Here is a 20082-nt window from a genome sequence, read left to right as displayed (position 1 = left end):
AAAAGGAAGGCAATGAGAAAAAGAAGGGGAAGAAAAAGAGTGTGAAAAGAGAAATTAAAATGTGTATGGTGTATCTAGAGAGAAGATTAGAGACTAGTTTAGTTTTAACAAGACAAAAATACCCAGCAGTTCTGACATGGATGGAGGATTGTTCTTGATTCCACCTTAAAGCTCCTAAGTGAAGATGGTTTTCATTCCATGAAGGGTTGCTGTCTACAAGTTACGATCAGTTATCCGTGTATCTCCTTAAATACTTGATAGATTGCATTCATATCAAAATCCTTAAAGGTATAAGCAGAATATGCTCATTCTGTTACCTACGTTTCATGTTGATTTTGATTTTGGATATTATTTCTTGTATGCCACATCTGTAAGATATACTTCAGTGATCTACCATGCAGAGAATGTAATGTGTTTGGTTGAAAGTAGTGAATACTTCCTCAGGCATTCATCATTAAGAATTGATATTACAGTACTATAGTGAAATAGAATTATTCATCATATTTGTGTGTTTATCTGCACATAATTACATGTATAAGTTTATCAAAATTTTCATCATGTACCTCACAGGTCCAACTAAATTTCCATGCTTATTGTGAACCATTGGAAAAAGGTGAAGCAGATGAGGGTGATGTTCGCAAGTTATGGAGAAATATTGAGCCTCACCTGAAGAAAGCCTTGACCTCAGTTTACCTCCGACAAGTGTCTAGGTAAAATTCCTATATAAAGACATATATGCCTCTGCCATTTTGAAAAATACTGTTTATGCATCAAAAGCATGTTTGTTTTATCCTCTCTGGTAAAGTGTGGTATGAGGATCATCTTGTTCTCTTTTGGTACAACATGGAAAAGTTAGTCTCCTTGTCTCACATCAGTCGTAAATTGTTTCTTCTCTTTCACATCAATCGTTTCTCATTATTTCTTAACTGCAGGCACCTTTCAGTATACATGATAATTACTCTCTTGAAAATGATTGTTAATCAAAAATGCATTAATAGAATACTTTAGATAATGGAGATTAGAGGATTTCAGTATTGATAAGACATTACTGAATATTATACCAAAGAAAAACAACACCATATTTGTACCAGGAAATATGGAATGCTTTTATATATGTGTATTGTGCATTGAATTCTATTAATGCTAAATGAAAATAGCAAACTTTATTTGAACACTTATGTTTACTGCTGTTACTGAACTGCTTGCTGGTTCTGTTGGAGAAAGAGAAGATGAGTTGAGTTACTGGGAAGGGGGTCATCTGGTTCAAATGATGTTATGCAATGTGGATGTGATGGTTGAGTGAGTTCAGCTATTACATCACTAGATTGTAATGGCTGGTCCTTCTTACAAGTTTCCTTTGTCTTCAAAAAGAAATCTACTGTTGTCCGTGTAGCCTTCATTGTCTTGCAGCCATCTTTGATGTTGTCCTCGCTCACAAACACTGATGCAATCCTTGGCAGCTATGAATTTTCGTGCAATCTTCTCTTCACAAGAAATGTATATTCTCAAAGGCATTCACTTCCAAAATAATCTGGTCTCATCCACATTAAAGATCTGCTTATGAGAATAACTGCTTACCTTAATAATGGTCTTGAGAGTTCCTGGGAAATTTTCAGCAGCAATGACATCAGCAGAAGCAGCTTCACAAGTCACCTTGATGTTGTGGTAATTGTAGCATTTCTTAAATTTCACAATCCAACTGGGACTTGATTGAAATGTCTTTGCTGCTCCTTTTTCAACTGCCTGGCCTTCATATATACTCCAGGCCTTTGCTTGCATCACAAGCATGCTGACAGGAACATATTCATGAGTTTGATGTTCAATCTGTGTGCTCAACATTCATCCCTTTCTCTACATAATCAAACTTCTGGAATATGAGGTCTTAGATGCACTTATTGATGTTTCACTCTTGTCATTCTTCTTGATCTTCTCTGCATTGTCATGAATGATCTGTAAAGTAGATTTTTTAAGTTCAAGGGCATGCTTCATATAAGCTGTTCATTCACATGTCTCATAATGTCTGAGCACATCCATCTTAACATCAGTGGTGGTTACCTTATGCTCCTTAGCACCACTGCTACTAGGTGAACTTAATGCTTTAGTGGCATGACGCAAGGGGCAAAACACATGACGTATAGTGTGCACAGCACAAAAGATTGTAATAGACTGTATCCACACCATGCATACATGTGCCTCTCACATGACACTGGCACTTCCATACCACCTCACGGCCAGCCTAATGATGATCATGTTATTCCAAACTTAAATCCACATTTATTGAAATAGGTGTAAATGGACCATACCTGTTTATCTAAAAATGGCACCTATCAAATACTGTAAGGCATGTGTACGTGTAGGAAGAGAGGAAAGTGATTGGTTCTCAGTGAATGTAGGTTTGCGGCAGGGGTGTGTGATGTCTCCATGGTTGTTTAATTTGTTTATGGATGGGGTTGTTAGGGAGGTGAATGCAAGAGTTTTGGAAAGAGGGGCAAGTATGAAGTCTGTTGGGGATGAGAGAGCTTGGGAAGTGAGTCAGTTGTTGTTCGCTGATGATACAGCGCTGGTGGCTGATTCATGTGAGAAACTGCAGAAGCTGGTGACTGAGTTTGGTAAAGTGTGTGAAAGAAGAAAGTTAAGAGTAAATGTGAATAAGAGCAAGGTTATTAGGTACAGTAGGGTTGAGGGTCAAGTCAATTGGGAGGTGAGTTTGAATGGAGAAAAACTGGAGGAAGTGAAGTGTTTTAGATATCTGGGAGTGGATCTGGCAGCGGATGGAACCATGGAAGCGGAAGTGGATCATAGGGTTGGGGAGGGGGCGAAACTTCTGGGAGCCTTGAAGAATGTGTGGAAGTCGAGAACATTATCTCGGAAAGCAAAAATGAGTATGTTTGAAGGAATAGTGGTTCCAACTATGTTGTATGGTTGCGAGGCGTGGGCTATGGATAGAGTTGTGCGCAGGAGGATGGATGTGCTGGAAATGAGATGTTTGAGGACAATGTGTGGTGTGAGGTGGTTTGATCGAGTAAGTAACGTAAGGGTAAGAAAGATGTGTGGAAATAAAAAGAGCATGGTTGAGAGAGCAGAAGAGGGTGTTTTGAAATGGATTGGGCACATGGAGAGAATGAGTGAGGAAAGATTGACCAAGAGGATATATGTGTCGGAGGTGGAGGGAACGAGGAGAAGAGGGAGACCAAATTGGAGGTGGAAAGATGGAGTGAAAAAGATTTTGTGTGATCGGGGCCTGAACATGCAGGAGGGTGAAAGGAGGGCAAGGAATAGAGTGAATTGGAGCGATGTGGTATACCGGGGTTGACGTGCTGTCAGTGGATTGAATCGGGGCATGTGAAGCGTCTGGGGTAAACCATGGAAAGCTGTGTAGGTATGTATATTTTGCGTGTGTGGACGTATGTATATACATGTGTATGGGGGTGGGTTGGGCCATTTCTTTCATCTGTTTCCTTGCGCTACCTCGCAAATGCGGGAGACAGCGACAAAGCAAAAAAAAAAAAAAAAAAAAAATCAAATACTGTAAATCAAGAGGTCCGTATAAAGTATGGTATATTATTCTTTTTCCTGTGCTTTGGGTTCCTCTATCTTATGCATTATCAGCCTTGCTGACATGGAGGCCTGTGGTATTAGAAGAGCTGTTTTCTTTTACCAAATATTGTAGTACGTTTGAATAAGCTTTATTTATTTAATCATACCCAGCTGTAGAGGTGTGATGGCCCTTGAAAGCTAAAACAGTGATTCCTTTGTTGGGAACATAGGAGCAGCTGTTGCAGTTTAGGAACTGGAGTGGAAATTGTTTTACAGTATTACACATCTCTTAGAAGTTCTGTCATTTTCTTTTTTTCTTCATCAGATATGGAAATTGCCATAGCACTTGCACCTGTTATACTTCATCTTTCTGTCATAGCTTATTTATTCATTTTGATATGCTTCAGCATTCTGTTCGAGTTAAGATATTCATTTAAAGATAATGAACACTTTTTCTAAAAGCAAATATCTCAAGGATTTTTAGATTTACTATTGTCATCTGGGCTTAACACTGAATAGTTAGTTTGCTCTTAAATCACGCAGCTTCTGATTTTGCTTTACAAATATATGTGTGAATATATAAGTTTGACTTGAAAAGTAACCCCACTGATGTAGATTTTCCCAGTTCACAGTATGAGAGAATGCAGTGTTTGACAGAAACAGGAGGACATGAACTGTCACATACCAAATCATCAGTGACTGCTAAGGTAAGAATCACTCCTTATTTTCTTAACACTTTCACCTGCTTTATATTTTCGTATTTGTAAATCGCTTCATATGTTTAGTAATTTGATTTTCTCTTCTCATTTTCTGATAGTATGTTAATTGCGTAATTTTGTTTATGACAGATGGAACTGCCCTTTTATTCCAAGTTTTTGATGATTGCTGCTTATCTTGCATCATACAATCCAGCACGCACTGACCGAAGGTTCTTTATGAAGCATCATGGAAAGCAGCGCAAAACTAAAGCTATGATAAAGGTAATAAATAACTGCCGCAGGTTGACAAAATATGCTGATGTGGAAAGATTACACTAGTATTATTGATAGATTTAGGTTATTTCAAATGTGTAATCTGCAAGAGTCTTTAAGGGATCTCATACTACTAAGAAACTTTCTTTGATTCTATTATATAAGCTAGTTTTTCATCTGTTACTGAAATGAACATTTTTTTATGTTATAAGGATATGATACATTTGTAAGAGTTTTTATTTTTTTGTGTATTTTGCACATATAGTGGTATACAGGTTTACAGATAACCACAGTCTAAGGGTTAAGGGCAAAGGGGGAAAACCTAGAGTTGATATAGAGTTGTGCAAGTTACATGTCAAATATTATGGAAGAGATGGAGAGAGTGTAGATTTGTGGATAGAATGCCAGCAACTCATGCAAAAATAAGGCAAAGAGTAGATTCGGCAACCTGTACCAGGGGAAGTTGACAAATAGTTCAGAGCTGTCTCACTATATTGCCATCTCTAACTTTTTTTGTACAGTGAATGCCTGCCACCTGATGTTTACGACAAACCCTTGATCCTTTAGAAGCCTGATTCTATTACATCCTGAATTTTTCCTAGGAACATCACTAAATGAAATATTGATGAGTGTAATATTCCTTCGAGGCTGAAGATATTTATGGAGTGACCAAGACTACTCTGAATGAGCTGGATATAGTTCAGGGTTACCTGGAGTCATGAGGTGCAAGTTACTCTTCCCACGGTTGTGATGTTCAATAATTTTTTACTTTTCAGCAATGCTGAGATGTATCTTGAATCTCTTAGCATGTACAACACTGATAGTACCTTTATGTGCCATGAAGTAATACAAAAGAACAGCCTTTGTACCATAAAGAAAACCAGTTGCATGATATCATGGGCACTGAGTTTGTTTCTATGTTGACCAAGTAGGAGCTTATCTCAGCCTGGTGGGCAGTGACCAAGTTGTGTTTTGTTTTTTGTCTTCAGATCTTTACTTAAAGGTACCTTGTAGGTGTAAAGGCACAGATGATAATATTAAACTATTAGATTATCGTAAATTCATCAAAAACTACGTTTATGCGTGCAGACAAAACATTCTATATCGGCAAAATAAGTTTAAATACACCAAGGTGATGTGCAACAGCCTGTCACATGTTCTCCTTATGTCTAGTATCCTGGACCAGGTAGGAAACAAACTAATTGTTTCATGATATCTGAAACCTAGTAGCAGACTTTTATGGAAATTTCCCTTTGATCACATACTTAGTCCGATGGGGTCTGAAGTGTCTTTTAGAAGCCAAATTATGATACATTGAAGTCTATTATAAAGACATTTCACAAAAGTTTAAAAATTGCCTTTAACACTTTATTTTGAATATGACTGTTTTTTGTAATATAATTGCATAACTTGTTTGTTTATTATTATTATTATTTTTTCATGAGATGAATTATGTTTTCAGGCTAAGGAGAGATCAAGAAATCAGTTGGTTGGACCCAAGCCTTTCCCTTTGGATCGTCTTTTGGCTATTTTCTATTCCATCATTGATGATAAAGTCACACCAACAGCTAACTTATTTTCTCAGGTAAGTTTACCAAAGTGTCATTGCTAAAAGTAAAGTGCACAGTGAAAGAGTGCATTCATACATGCAGCAGAGAAATGCAGTATCTGATATAATTGGCAAAATTATTTACTAAACAAAATTCCCTTTCCTGCTTTCGTGGGAAGGTGATGTGTTCAGGTTCCTTTCCAAATAATTCAGATACTTTTTTTTTTATGTTGAAGGCTCTTGTCATGGACAAAAGTCCACATCAAGGTTGGGCCCTAATTGAAATATAGAAAGAATTATGGAAAAAGAAAAGATGGGAAAGTACTTATGAGTTTTTGAGAAAGCGAAAAACATTTTTGAAATGTTCCAGGCCATAGTTATTGGGAAAGACATTAGAAGGTAGAGAGATCCAAAGCTTTAATGTGTAGGGAAAGAAGCAGGTATCAAAATGGCTCACCCTTGAGTTGCTGATGGCTACACAATAATCATGTGACACAGCAGCTTGCCAAGTATTGTGTGGTCTACCTAGTGGTGTGGGCACACAAGCAGCCAGCTCTCGGGAACAAAAACCTACACTGTGGTGTAAGGCAAGGGGTCAAGCTTAATTGTTAGCCTGGGACAATTTATAAGTTGGACCGCTTTCAACTCTTGTCAAGTAAGGATGTAGAGCTAGAACCATCCCAAATGTGAGAGCAGTACTCCATACAAGGATGAGTCAATCCCTTATATAAACAGAGTAACTGTTCAGAAGAGAAGAACTTTCGACTTGTAAACAGGACACCCAGTTTCTTAGAGGCAGACTTAGCTATTACTGTAATGTGGGGTTTCCAAGAAAGAGTGGATGTTACAGTAATACCAAGTATGTTCAGTGAGTCAAGAGGTGGAATTACAGAGCTGTCAAAGGAGGGATGAGAGTTGTGAGGAGTCTTCGAGAGAGATAGGTAGAAACTGGGTCTTGGAGGCATTAAACTTAACACAATTTCAGTATCCCACTGAAATATCCTGTCCAAGTCTGAGTTTATTGAGGAAGCCATGTCAAGACGAGATGCAGATCAAGTGAGAAAAGAGGGAGTAGAATTGAAGGATGTGGATGAATGAAGAAAAAGTGTAGGGGATGGGACAGAACCTTGAAGGACACTGCTGTTGATGGAGAAAAGGGGGAGGCTGATCCATCAACAACCATAGAGATAGATCGGCCAGAGAGGAAGGGGGACAGACCTTGAGCCACATGACATCAAAGTTTGGAGAGTCAAGGTCCTTGAGGTCTCTCTCTCTCTCTCTCTCTCTCTCTCTCTCTCTCTCTCTCTCTCTCTCTCTCTCTCTCTCTCTCTCTCTCTCTCTCTCTCTCTCTCTCTCTCTCTCTCTCTCTCTCTCTCTCTCTCTCTCTCTCTTCTCTCTCTTCTCTCCTAGGATTAACATATATAAAGAGACTGATGGTATTATAGGGCAAGGAAGTTTGAAAGGAGTGATTTTGGTGGTAGATTAACAGATGCAGAGCATGAGGAGTGATGGAGGTGAACATAGTCATAGGGTGGCATAAACATAGTTACACGCAATGACAAGCTTACAGGCTAGTTGATGTAAGGTTTAGGAAAATACAGAGCATAGAAGACTGGTACTTGTCACTTAAAAGCAAGATTATAGAGAAAATAGACCCATAGCTTGATGTATCTGCACTGAGGAATCTGGCTGAAAAGTTTATGGCATCAGTATTAGATAGATTAGTAAATTAGGATATTGATAGACATAAATCTTTGATTATTTTTGGCTTGAAATAGGAACATACACTAGATAAGGAAGAAAGGGGAAAAAAGGATGAAATGCACATTAAAAGATTGCTGGAGGCTATGAGAATGACAGATGCAATTTCTATGATAAAGTAAAGGAGAGCAATTGGTGGTTATAACCAAGACATAAAGGAGCAACCAGTTATGGTTATGTTTGGAGTCATCAGACCAGGGAGTGTGTAGGAAAAAACTAAGAATGATAAAGATAAGGCAGAATTCAGTGGGATATTCATCAGATGTGATAACTCAAAGGAAGTGGTGGAGAAAAGCAAAGAGCACAGTCAGAAGACAAAAAACTGGAGGAACTACTTATGGCAAGAGGTGGAGCAGCCATGCTAGCACTGCAGGGAGGGCAAGAATGCAAGATGATAATGTTTGACTGAAAGTAATGTATTTGAATGTTGATAAATTGATAGTAGTATGGAGCTGGAATTCAAAGATCATATAAGGGAAAGTGCACTGTAATAGAGCTAACAGAAGAGAGTCTCCCCATCAGTATACAAAAGCAGAGTTACCGGACTCCGCCTACATTAGGTTTCACCGTGAATGAAAAGTTCTTTTTAGCAAGACTCTATCATTGGGAGTACAATCTAATCATGAACTTACTCTAAAGGAGTCCATCATTTCCCTGCTACAGCTATAAAGCTACAGGACCTCTTGGAAAAGGGAGCATTGAGTAGCTCCAGAACCCTTTAGGGAAATGAGGTCCTGGAGAAATTATAATAAAATAAGTGCAAAGCTTTTTTTTTTTTCAGGTTCCCTATCTTCAAGAAGTTTGCAGTGTTTAGGCAGATGTCATATCAAGATTGAATTCATGGCAGCATAGATATTTTTAGGGAGAATTACACTTTGGTCGTACGTTAAGGATGGATCCCTTCACCACCAAAACAAATGATGTGTTGCCATCCTATGCCTCTTGATTGTTAAACAGTGGGGCAAAAGCAATAGGTGCCCAGTCCCCTAGTACATTTTTGGAAAAAGTTCTTACCATATGAAATGGTTTTGTGGTTCAGTAAATGTTGTAGCCCAGAAGTGGGATAGATAATCGTAATGCCAGAAACTTCTTTAGCTCTGCACTTCTTACTTACATATTTTCTAGATTACCTTGCTTTTGTTTCTTATGCCTAGCACCAATTAGTTCTGCACTTCTTACGTTTCTTTAAGATTTCCTTGCTTTTGTTTCTGATGCCTAGTAACCAAACTCTGGACTGTGAAAGTTACATGTGGCTTTTTTTTTTCAAGAATTTGACAGTTTAAGATTTGTATCACATTATTAGTCTCTATTCATAGATGATATGTCTGTCTGGAAACTGCAATCTTTCCTTTAGTATTGCTACAGGAGTCAGATTTAGCTTAAAAATCTCTGGACCTAGTAAAGATAAGCTTCTCTGGTCTTTGTTTTTAGGAGACCAGCTGCCTCCCTGCTGCTCTCTAGGTGGGATTTGTGAAAAGTCCTGGACTTGTTACAGTTAGAGTATTTTATGGTGGTAAAGTGCTTCAACATCTCATTATGAAAACACTCTTCTCAGTATCCCTTGGTGCCAGTAGGAAAATTAGTGGCATACATGCATTGTCAAAACATGAGAACCTTCTCATTTTTTGTGATAACATTTCATGTGTTAAGGTAATTCCAAACTCTAGGTTTATGGCCAAAATGAAATAGTGTTTTGAAATTATCTGCTTGTAAGATTACAGTTGGGGACCCTTATTTTTATGCTTAATTAAATGTCTGAAAGAGTTTATAAAGATCATAAGAAACTATGAAGGGGAAATTCTCTTCATTAGTCCAAGAAGCTCTCTCAGCGGGGAAAAACTCTTCCTGAATTAAGAGATGTGTTTTGTTGGCACAACCTGGTCTGTATGTTAGAACCTGTGATGCTGGGAAATTTGCCTCCACCTTGACCTTTTTGAGAAACATATCCATGGAGACCAAACAATAAAGGCCTTGGGCATTCCTGTAATGCATAAGCTATAAGATACCTAACCCCTAGATGTCAAGGAGTGACCATGTGTAGTGCTAGGGTTGTCACCTTCAGGGCAGACAAACCCTAACTTGCCCTAAGATCACTCTTCAGACAAACCCTAACTTGCCCTAAGATCTTTCTTAAGGTAATCATTTTTTGATTCATCCTGTTTTTTGAGAGTTTTTCTCTAGTCCTTCTTTTCCATGTTGGCATGCTCTCAAGGCTTTTGCAAAGAATATGAATTTTGAAGGGTGGAAAGCTGTTTCTATATGGGATAGTGTTCTACAAGTAATTTTATGAGCTGAATTTCCCACCCCACCTTCTCTTTCTTGAAAACATTTTTCCTGAACTGACAGTGACCTTCATTAAATTGACTTTTGTGTTCCAAGAATCAAGAGGCAGGTTGGTACCATTATGATGGCCAACAGAATGATGACATCATAAATGTATGGAGGTTGCTGATTAGCAATTGGGTAGACCAGGACCACACCAATAGGTAATGTCAGTTGTAATTTTTTCATTACAGATATCCACCCTGGTGACCTTGAGGCTTTTGACTCAAGTTGGAGGAGATGATCAGTTGGACTCCCCAAAGTACAAGTGTGCTGTATCGTTTGATTTTATACGCAGCATTGCAAGGTATGTAAATGTTGATAGACTTTCAGTAAGTTTTCTTTGGTTGGTTGATTCAGACCTCAAGCAAACAGAAAAATGCTCAGAATCTTTCTGTTCTAAGGTCATAGTTAAACATTACTTGATCATGCAAATGTTTGTTACTTCCGTGTGTGATTAAGCAGAGAGTGATACAGATTCATGCTTACTAATCAGGAAAAATTATGATGCATGTCGAGATTGAGAGTTGGTTTGGAGACTCAGGGCCTGAATATGCAAGAAGGTGCAAGGCATGCAGGGGATGGAGCATGTTGGAAAGATGTTGTTTACAGGGGATGACATGCTGTCAGTGGGCAGAACCAGGGTACATGAAATGGTTAGGGAAAATCACAGAAAGGTTTGTGAGTCATGACTATGGATAGGGGGATCTAGTTTTGGTGCATTATATATGAAAGTTAGATGATGTATGGTAGGTGATATTTGGTATTCTGAGGCAAGATCACTTAGAAATTCTTTAAACTGCCTGTGATGAAGAGTCTAGCATAGTTGACTGTAGAAATAGCAAGTAACATAACACAACACAATTCACTTTTATTCGTTTGGTACACATGTTTTCTTGATGACTAAAACAGGGTAAAACAAGTCTTAGAGGTCCATCCTTCTTTTTCTCGTTCAGCTACAAATCTCACAGTGACGCCCTCATTCAATCCAGCCATGGCTGGAGCGCCATTTGTTACTATACCAGTGACTTTCTTTGACTTTAAACCATGTTTTAAAAGTGTATCCATCACATCATTGAACATAAATTCACCTGTGGTGGTACCTTTCATGCTAGCTAAAAGCAACAATTCTTCACTTATTTCAAAATTTGAAGTCATTTCCCATACAAAAATGGCACTATGAGCAGTATTATCAACATCCATAGGTTCATCCATACAGATAAGAGGAAGACTCAAATTTATTAATGGTGTCCTTTGTTTTGTTTCTTGAAGTTGTCTGCCATGTCATCAGTCCTTCAAGTAACTGTTTGCCCCAAGGGAATAATGTTAGGAAATAATTTTATTTTCATTACTCAAAATTTCTGCTGCAGCAACAAAGCACTCCTTTACAATCTCACCATCTGAATATGGCATGAGTCATTTAGCAGTTAGTTCACTGATAGCATAATTTACTTCTATACTACCTTCAGGTTTTAGCATTAAGTTTGGTGAGTGATTCTTTTTGCCCACTGTAACTCTTCATCAACAAATCTACCTTGTCTTTTTATAACAATCCTTTGATTTCATCATTTTTTTCTGCATGTTTTTTATATATAGTGATGCAAATATTCTGTTCTTTCATCACTGTGACAGATTCTAAATATATTAAGCTTACTGGTCTATTTTTGAAAAAAAAAAGTATTTTTTGATCCAATCTTTATTAAACTTTCTACATTAACTATCAACCTTCCTTTTTATAGTTGACTGTACTGTAAAATGTTTTGAAATCAGTATCATTGCTATAAAAACATAACAGCTACTCCACTATGTATGAATATTATCACACAACCACTTGCTTGCCCTTTTCATGGGTAACTGACGTGCAACAGAGTGGTACAGTTGAGCCCAGTTGTGATTACAGAGTCTAAATGCATACATAACATGGTTGAGAGTGGTACTTCCTTGAGCAGAGCAATGTACTCAGTGCACACTGCAGGTTAATTGCTACTAATAAGTACCAGTTTGTTTATGAAATTGCAGCAAATATAAAAATTTCTTTGTATTATCCTTTTTTTCATTACATAAATGAACATTTCTCAAGATTACATTTACATAAGGCCCACATGTGTATGATAATAATGCCAAGTACTCATGAAATTGCTTGGTGGGCTGTTGTTTGGCCACCCAGATATAGAGCCTTTAAATCACTTACACACATCCTTAAATCCATGCCCATTTTGTTAAAGTAAAATGTAGGTTTCCACACTGATATTAGCCCTTTTTACTTTTTCACTTTCCACACTAATTTTTATCCATCCTGTTAGATCAGTGTCACCATCCACATCACTTCCATGTACAAAATTTATCCATGGCATCTAATACTCAGTCATTTCTCTGACAGTTTCATCAGAAATATCTTTATCCTTAATCAGTTCACTCACTGCATGTATCCCTTTTTCCTCATGGTTTACCTCTCCTTGTATCTTTTGCTAGTCTTGTATTAATAATATTTTTGGAATTTGAAAGGGACAGCAAATGATATACAGTATATGAATTGCACTCTTAATGACATTGGTACAAAGTATACTTGCCACAGATGAGATGCAATCTGACAGGGTGAAAGTTATTTGTATAGAGTTTTGTTCTCTGCATTTGGAGTATTAGGAATTAAGGGATCCAAGAGTGCATAAGACTAAGCTTCATGTATTTACTAAGGGTTTATGTTGAAGTCACTTGTTAAATAGAATACCTGTAAAACCATTTGATAATAGTAAGGATGAGCAATTGTAAGATTTTCCTACTCCTTGAACCTTAGGAACTCTCTACCCTCTCCTTTCTTTCCCAGTGACTGCCACCTGACATATTGTAAAAGACAGGTTTTTCAGTTCCACCAAAATTTGTAAATGCTTTCCCTTGTCTCTTATTTTACCCTTTCATTAACCTCTCTTTATTTCAATTAAGGCCTAGCCTTGATGTGGACTTTTGTTCATGATTGGAGCTTCCAGAGTAACAAAAAAAAAGAAGATACCTGGTCATTATCATGTTAAAGATTTAATAGGCCATCATTGCTGTGGTTGAAGGAAGATATATATATATATATATATATATATATATATATATATATATATATATATATATATATATATATGTACAATGGCACTATGCACGCATTCCGCCAATCCTCAGGCACCTCACCATGAGTCATACATACATTAAATAACCTTACCAACCAGTCAACAATACAGTCACCCCCTTTTTTAATAAATTCCACTGCAATACCATCCAAACCTGCTGCCTTGCCGGCTTTCATCTTCCGCAAAGCTTTCACTACCTCTTCTCTGTTTACCAAATCATTTTCCCTAACCCTCTCACTTTGCACACCACCTCGACCAAAACACCCTATATCTGCCACTCTATCATCAGACACATTCAGCAAACCTTCTAAATACTCACTCCATCTCCTTCTCACATCACCACTACTTGTTATCACCTCCCCATTTGCGCCCTTCACTGAAGTTCCCATTTGCTCCCTTGTCTTACGCACTTTATTTACCTCCTTCCAGAACATCTTTTTATTCTCCCTAAAATTTAATGATACTCTCTCACCCCAACTCTCATTTGCCCTTTTTTTCACCTCTTGCACCTTTCTCTTGACCTCCTGTCTCTTTCTTTTATACATCTCCCACTCAATTGCATTTTTTCCCTGCAAAAATCGTCCAAATGCCTCTCTCTTCTCTTTCACTAATACTCTTACTTCTTCATCCCACCACTCACTACCCTTTCTAATCAACCCACCTCCCACTCTTCTCATGCCACAAGCATCTTTTGTGCAATCCATCACTGATTCCCTAAATACATCCCATTCCTCCTCCACTCCCCTTGCTTCCATTGTTCTCACCTTTTTCCATTCTGTACTCAGTCTCTCCTGGTACTTCCTCACACAGGTCTCCTTCTCAAGCTCACTTACTCTCACCACCCTCTTTACCCCAACATTCACTCTTCTTTTCTGAAAAGGGGATAAGAGTGGGTGCTCAAATTACAGAGGTATAAGTTTGTTGAGTATTCCTGGTAAATTATATGGGAGGGTATTGATTGAGAGGGTGAAGGCATGTACAGAGCATCAGATTGGGGAAGAGCAGTGTGGTTTCAGAAGTGGTAGAGGATGTGTGGATCAGGTGTTTGCTTTGAAGAATGTATGTGAGAAATACTTAGAAAAGCAAATGGATTTGTATGTAGCATTTATGGATCTGGAGAAGGCATATGATAGAGTTGATAGAGATGCTCTGTGGAAGGTATTAAGAATATATGGTGTGGGAGGAAAGTTGTTAGAAGCAGTGAAAAGTTTTTATCGAGGATGTAAGGCATGTGTACGTGTAGGAAGAGAGGAAAGTGATTGGTTCTCAGTGAATGTAGGTTTGCGGCAGGGGTGTGTGATGTCTCCATGGTTGTTTAATTTGTTTATGGATGGGGTTGTTAGGGAGGTAAATGCAAGAGTTTTGGAAAGAGGGGCAAGTATGAAGTCTGTTGGGGATGAGAGAGCTTGGGAAGTGAGTCAGTTGTTGTTCGCTGATGATACAGCGCTGGTGGCTGATTCATGTGAGAAACTGCAGAAGCTGGTGACTGAGTTTGGTAAAGTGTGTGGAAGAAGAAAGTTAAGAGTAAATGTGAATAAGAGCAAGGTTATTAGGTACAGTAGGGTTGAGGGTCAAGTCAATTGGGAGGTGAGTTTGAATGGAGAAAAACTGGAGGAAGTGAAGTGTTTTAGATATCTGGGAGTGGATCTGGCAGCGGATGGAACCATGGAAGCGGAAGTGGATCATAGGGTGGGGGAGGGGGCGAAAATTCTGGGGGCCTTGAAGAATGTGTGGAAGTCGAGAACATTATCTCGGAAAGCAAAAATGGGTATGTTTGAAGGAATAGTGGTTCCAACAATGTTGTATGGTTGCGAGGCGTGGGCTATGGATAGAGTTGTGCGCAGGAGGATGGATGTGCTGGAAATGAGATGTTTGAGGACAATGTGTGGTGTGAGGTGGTTTGATCGAGTGAGTAACGTAAGGGTAAGAGAGGTGTGTGGAAATAAAAAGAGCGTGGTTGAGAGAGCAGAAGAGGGTGTTTTGAAGTGGTTTGGGCACATGGAGAGGATGAGTGAGGAAAGATTGACCAAGAGGATATATGTGTCGGAGGTGGAGGGAGCAAGGAGAAGAGGGAGACCAAATTGGAGGTGGAAAGATGGAGTGAAAAAGATTTTGTGTGATCGGGGCCTGAACATGCAGGAGGGTGAAAGGAGGGCAAGGAATAGAGTGAATTGGAGCGATGTGGTATACCGGGGTTGACGTGCTGTCAGTGGATTGAATCAAGGCATGTGAAGCGTTTGGGGTAAACCATGGAAAGCTGTGTAGGTATGTATATTTGCGTGTGTGGACGTATGTGTGTACATGTGTATGGGGGGGGTTGGGCCATTTCTTTCGTCTGTTTCCTTGCGCTACCTCGCAAACGCGGGAGACAGCGACAAAGTATAAAAAAAAAAAAAAAAAAATATATATATATATATATATATATATATATATATATGTTTAGAAAGGGTAGTGAGTGGTGGGATGAAGAAGTAAGAGTATTAGTGAAAGAGAAGAGAGAGGCATTTGGACGATTTTTGCAGGGAAAAAATGCAATTGAGTGGGAGAAGTATAAAAGAAAGAGACAGGAGGTCAAGAGAAAGGTGCAAGAGGTGAAAAAAAGGGCAAATGAGAGTTGGGGTGAGAGACTATCAGTAAATTTTAGGGAGAATAAAAAGATGTTCTGGAAGGAGGTAAATAGGGTGCGTAAGACAAGGGAGCAAATAGGAACTTCAGTGAAGGGCGTAAATGGGGAGGTGATAACAAGTAGCGGTGATGTGAGAAGGAGATGGAATGAGTATTTTGAAGGTTTGTTGAATGTGTCTGATGACAGAGTGGCAGATATAGGGTGTTTTGGTCGAGGTGGTGTGCAAAGTGAGAGGGTTAGGGAAAATGATTTGGTAAACAGAGAAGAGGTAGTAAAAGCTTTGCGGAAGATGAAAGCCGGCAAGGCAGCAGGTTTGGATGGTATTGCAGTGGAATTTATTAAAAAAGGGGGTGACTGTATTGTTGACTGGTTGGTAAGGTTATTTAATGTATGTATGACTCATGGTGAGGTGCCTGAGGATTGGCGGAATGCGTGCATAGTGCCATTGTACAAAGGCAAAGGGGATAAGAGTGAGTGCTCAAATTACAGAGGTATAAGTTTGTTGAGTATTCCTGGTAAATTATATGGGAGGGTATTGATTGAGAGGGTGAAGGCATGTACAGAGCATCAGATTGGGGAAGAGCAGTGCAGTTTCAGAAGTGGTAGAGGATGTGTGGATCAGGTGTTTGCTTTGAAGAATGTATGTGAGAAATACTTAGAAAAGCAAATGGATTTGTATGTAGCATTTATGGATCTGGAGAAGGCATATGATAGAGTTGATAGAGATGCTCTGTGGAAGGTATTAAGAATATATGGTGTTGGAGGCAAGTTGTTAGAAGCAGTGAAAAGTTTTTATCGAGGATGTAAGGCATGTGTACGTGTAGGAAGAGAGGAAAGTGATTGGTTCTCAGTGAATGTAGGTTTGCGGCAGGGGTGTGTGATGTCTCCATGGTTGTTTAATTTGTTTATGGATGGGGTTGTAAGGGAGGTAAATGCAAGAGTCCTGGAAAGAGGGGCAAGTATGAAGTCTGTTGGGGATGAGAGAGCTTGGGAAGTGAGTCAGTTGTTGTTCGCTGATGATACAGCGCTGGTGGCTGATTCATGTGAGAAACTGCAGAAGCTGGTGACTGAGTTTGGTAAAGTGTGTGGAAGAAGAAAGTTGAGAGTAAATGTGAATAAGAGCAAGGTTATTAGGTACAGTAGGGGTGAGGGTCAAGTCAATTGGGAGGTGAGTTTGAATGGGGAAAAACTGGAGGAAGTGAAGTGTTTTAGATATCTGGGAGTGGATCTGTCAGCGGATGGAACCATGGAAGCGGAAGTGGATCATAGGGTGGGGGAGGGGGCGAAAATTTTGGGAGCCTTGAAAAATGTGTGGAAGTCGAGAACATTATCTCGGAAAGCAAAAATGGGTATGTTTGAGGGAATAGTGGTTCCAACAATGTTGTATGGTTGCGAGGCGTGGGCTATGGATAGAGATGTGCGCAGGAGGATGGATGTGCTGGAAATGAGATGTTTGAGGACAATGTGTGGTGTGAGGTGGTTTGATCGAGTAAGTAACGTAAGGGTAAGAGAGATGTGTGGAAATAAAAAGAGCGTGGTTGAGAGAGCAGAAGAGGGTGTTTTGAAATGGTTTGGGCACATGGAGAGAATGAGTGAGGAGAGATTGACCAAGAGGATATATGTGTCGGAGGTGGAGGGAACGAGGAGAAGAGGGAGACCAAATTGGAGGTGGAAAGATGGAGTGAAAAAGATTTTGTGTGATCGGGGCCTGAACATGCAGGAGGGTGAAAGGAGGGCAAGGAATAGAGTGAATTGGAGTCATGTGGTATACAGGGGTTGACGTGCTGTCAGTGGATTGAATCAAGGCATGTGAAGCGTCTGGGGTAAACCATGGAAAGCTGTGTAGGTATGTATATTTGCGTGTGTGGACGTGTGTATGTACATGTGTATGGGGGGGGGGGGGGGTTGGGCCATTTCTTTCGTCTGTTTCCTTGCGCTACCTCGCAAACGCGGGAGACAGCGACAAAGTATAAAAAAAAAAAAAAAAAAAAAAAATATATATATATATATATATATATATATATATATATATATATATATATATATATATATATTTCTTTCTTTCTTTTAAACTATTCGCCATTTCCCACGTTAGCGAGGTAGCGTTAGGAACAGAGGACTGGGCCTTTTTTGGAATATCCTCACCTGGCCCCCTCTGTTCCTTCTTTTGGAAAATTTAAAAAAAAAGAGAGGGGAGGATTTCCAGCCCCCCGCTCCCTCCCCTTTTAGTCACCTTCTACGACACGCAGGGAATACATGGGAAGTATTCTTAATCCCCTATCCCCAGGGATAATATATATATATATATATATATATATTTTTTTTTTTTTTTTTTTTTTTCATACTATTCGCTATTTCCCGCGATAGCGAGGTAGCGTTAAGAACAGAGGACTGGGCCTTTGAGGGAATATCCTCACCTGGACCTCTTCTCTGTTCCTTCTTTTGGAAAATTAAAAAAAAAAAAAAACGAGAGGGGAGGATTTCCAGCCCCCCGCTCCCTTCCCTTTTAGTCGCCTTCTACGACACGCAGGGAATACGTGGGAGGTATTCTTTCTCCCCATCCCCAGGGAATGCATATATATATATATATATATATATATATATATATATATATACATACTATCCCTGGGGATAGGGGATTACCTACATATATATATATATATATATATATATATATATGTGTGTGTGTGTTCTTGAGTTTCTTTAATGATATACCTGATTGCAGATTTTTCTTTTCAGAATGGTTAATTTTGATGTCGTACACTACTTATACAACTATTCTTGAGAGCGTGGTTATTTTGACATCATATGCTGCTTAAGCAACTACTCTTGATATCATGGTTAACTTTAACATCTTACACTACTTATACAACTACTCTTGTGAGCATGATTAATTTTAACACTGTATGCTATGTATATAACTAGAATTATTACAATGTTCTGAGCACTTGGTGTGTAGTGCAGTTCTGAATGAAACAATGTATTCAAAGAATCCTAAGTATTCATTGTTTTCTTTAAATACAAGTCCATTGGTGTTTTTTGAAAAATTTGGTAATTATGTACATCAGTAACATGAAATTTGTGTTTTTCAGTACTAGCAGTATCAAATACCCTTATGTTTTTAGTGCTGTAGATATACAGTTCCCATGTAGATAAGAGAATCTTAGATTATGATAATGATTTCAGTATGAGTGTGTGCCATGAATATATCTGCAAAAATGATTTAAATGTAAATGTGTACCATGAAATATAGGCAAAGACCACTGAATAAGAATACAGTGACTAACTAGAAATTTATCAATGTAGATTCTTTCATTTCATAGCCATGTGTTTCTGTAGTTATGCTTTAGTCTACCATACTTAGACTTTTTTAAAGATTATATTTTTGTAAACTAATTATAAGAAATTCTGTGTACACTTAGGTGATAAAGTGATTCATTTGAAATTATAGAAATTTGATATGTGCTTCGAGTATTTTAAAAGCATAATGAATCATTGAGAACAAGAATCTGTTAGTCAAGGAAGTCGTTATGTGACTTATCAGAGTATGAAGAAACTATTCACAAAAGGCCTTTCTTGTAATCAAGTGCATAATTTTAATCGTTATGTTTAGGTAATAGATCTCTAAACTTTTTGTTTTTATTACTTAATATTCTCATGCTTAAAACAAAGTCACATTGTTTTTTTAGTAGTGTGTTGCATATTTTAAATTGTATCTGTGACAACATAAATATAGGTGCTATTATATGTAATTTTTCTTTTCATTATTAAGTTATGGGTTTAGACTCCTGTCATGAAGAATGCAGTAGATCTACACCAATAACTATGAGGAATTAATGTATCTGTCTTGTACTATTCTTACAAGATAATAAATGTAGTGTCATGTGATTGTGTTGATGATATGGTCTTAAGCTATTTTGAATAAAGATTGAAGTAAGAATTCTTTATATGAAGTTTTTTAGCTTCTTAAAAGGCAATCATAGTCCAAGTTAGACTTCAAGTTAGTCAGAATCAAGCATGCTAATTTCTTCTTTCATATCAAGGCAGTGTTGACAGAATCTCCCGTTATCAGTCCTTCTAACGTACTCACAGACAGCAGAATTCTAGGAGTGCTTGAAATTTTGAAAAACAAGTGTTATATCCCAGCCTTTTATACACAGCACTGCATAGAAATTTAAATTTTGGAATGCTTCTAAGGCCTTT

At 38.4% G+C, this 20082-nt stretch overlaps 1 protein-coding gene across 1 annotated transcript in view; it reads left to right on the top strand.

Moving 5' to 3' along the window:
- Positions 1-19767, top strand: part of Orc5 (origin recognition complex subunit 5) — a 61983-nt gene extending 42216 nt beyond the window's left edge. The window contains exons 7-12 of the mRNA XM_071695775.1: positions 571-710; positions 4163-4244; positions 4386-4517; positions 5971-6093; positions 10335-10447; positions 18619-19767. Of these exons, the coding sequence (XP_071551876.1) occupies positions 571-710; positions 4163-4244; positions 4386-4517; positions 5971-6093; positions 10335-10447; positions 18619-18664 (636 nt within the window). The 3' untranslated portion in view covers positions 18665-19767. The remainder of the gene's footprint in view (positions 1-570; positions 711-4162; positions 4245-4385; positions 4518-5970; positions 6094-10334; positions 10448-18618) is intronic.
- Positions 19768-20082: the final 315 nt, after the last annotated feature.

Source organism: Panulirus ornatus, chromosome 58 (assembly GCF_036320965.1).
Source record: "Panulirus ornatus isolate Po-2019 chromosome 58, ASM3632096v1, whole genome shotgun sequence".
In the NCBI taxonomy this organism is placed as follows: domain Eukaryota; kingdom Metazoa; phylum Arthropoda; class Malacostraca; order Decapoda; family Palinuridae; genus Panulirus; species Panulirus ornatus.
This window is presented reverse-complemented; position numbering and strand designations above follow the sequence as displayed.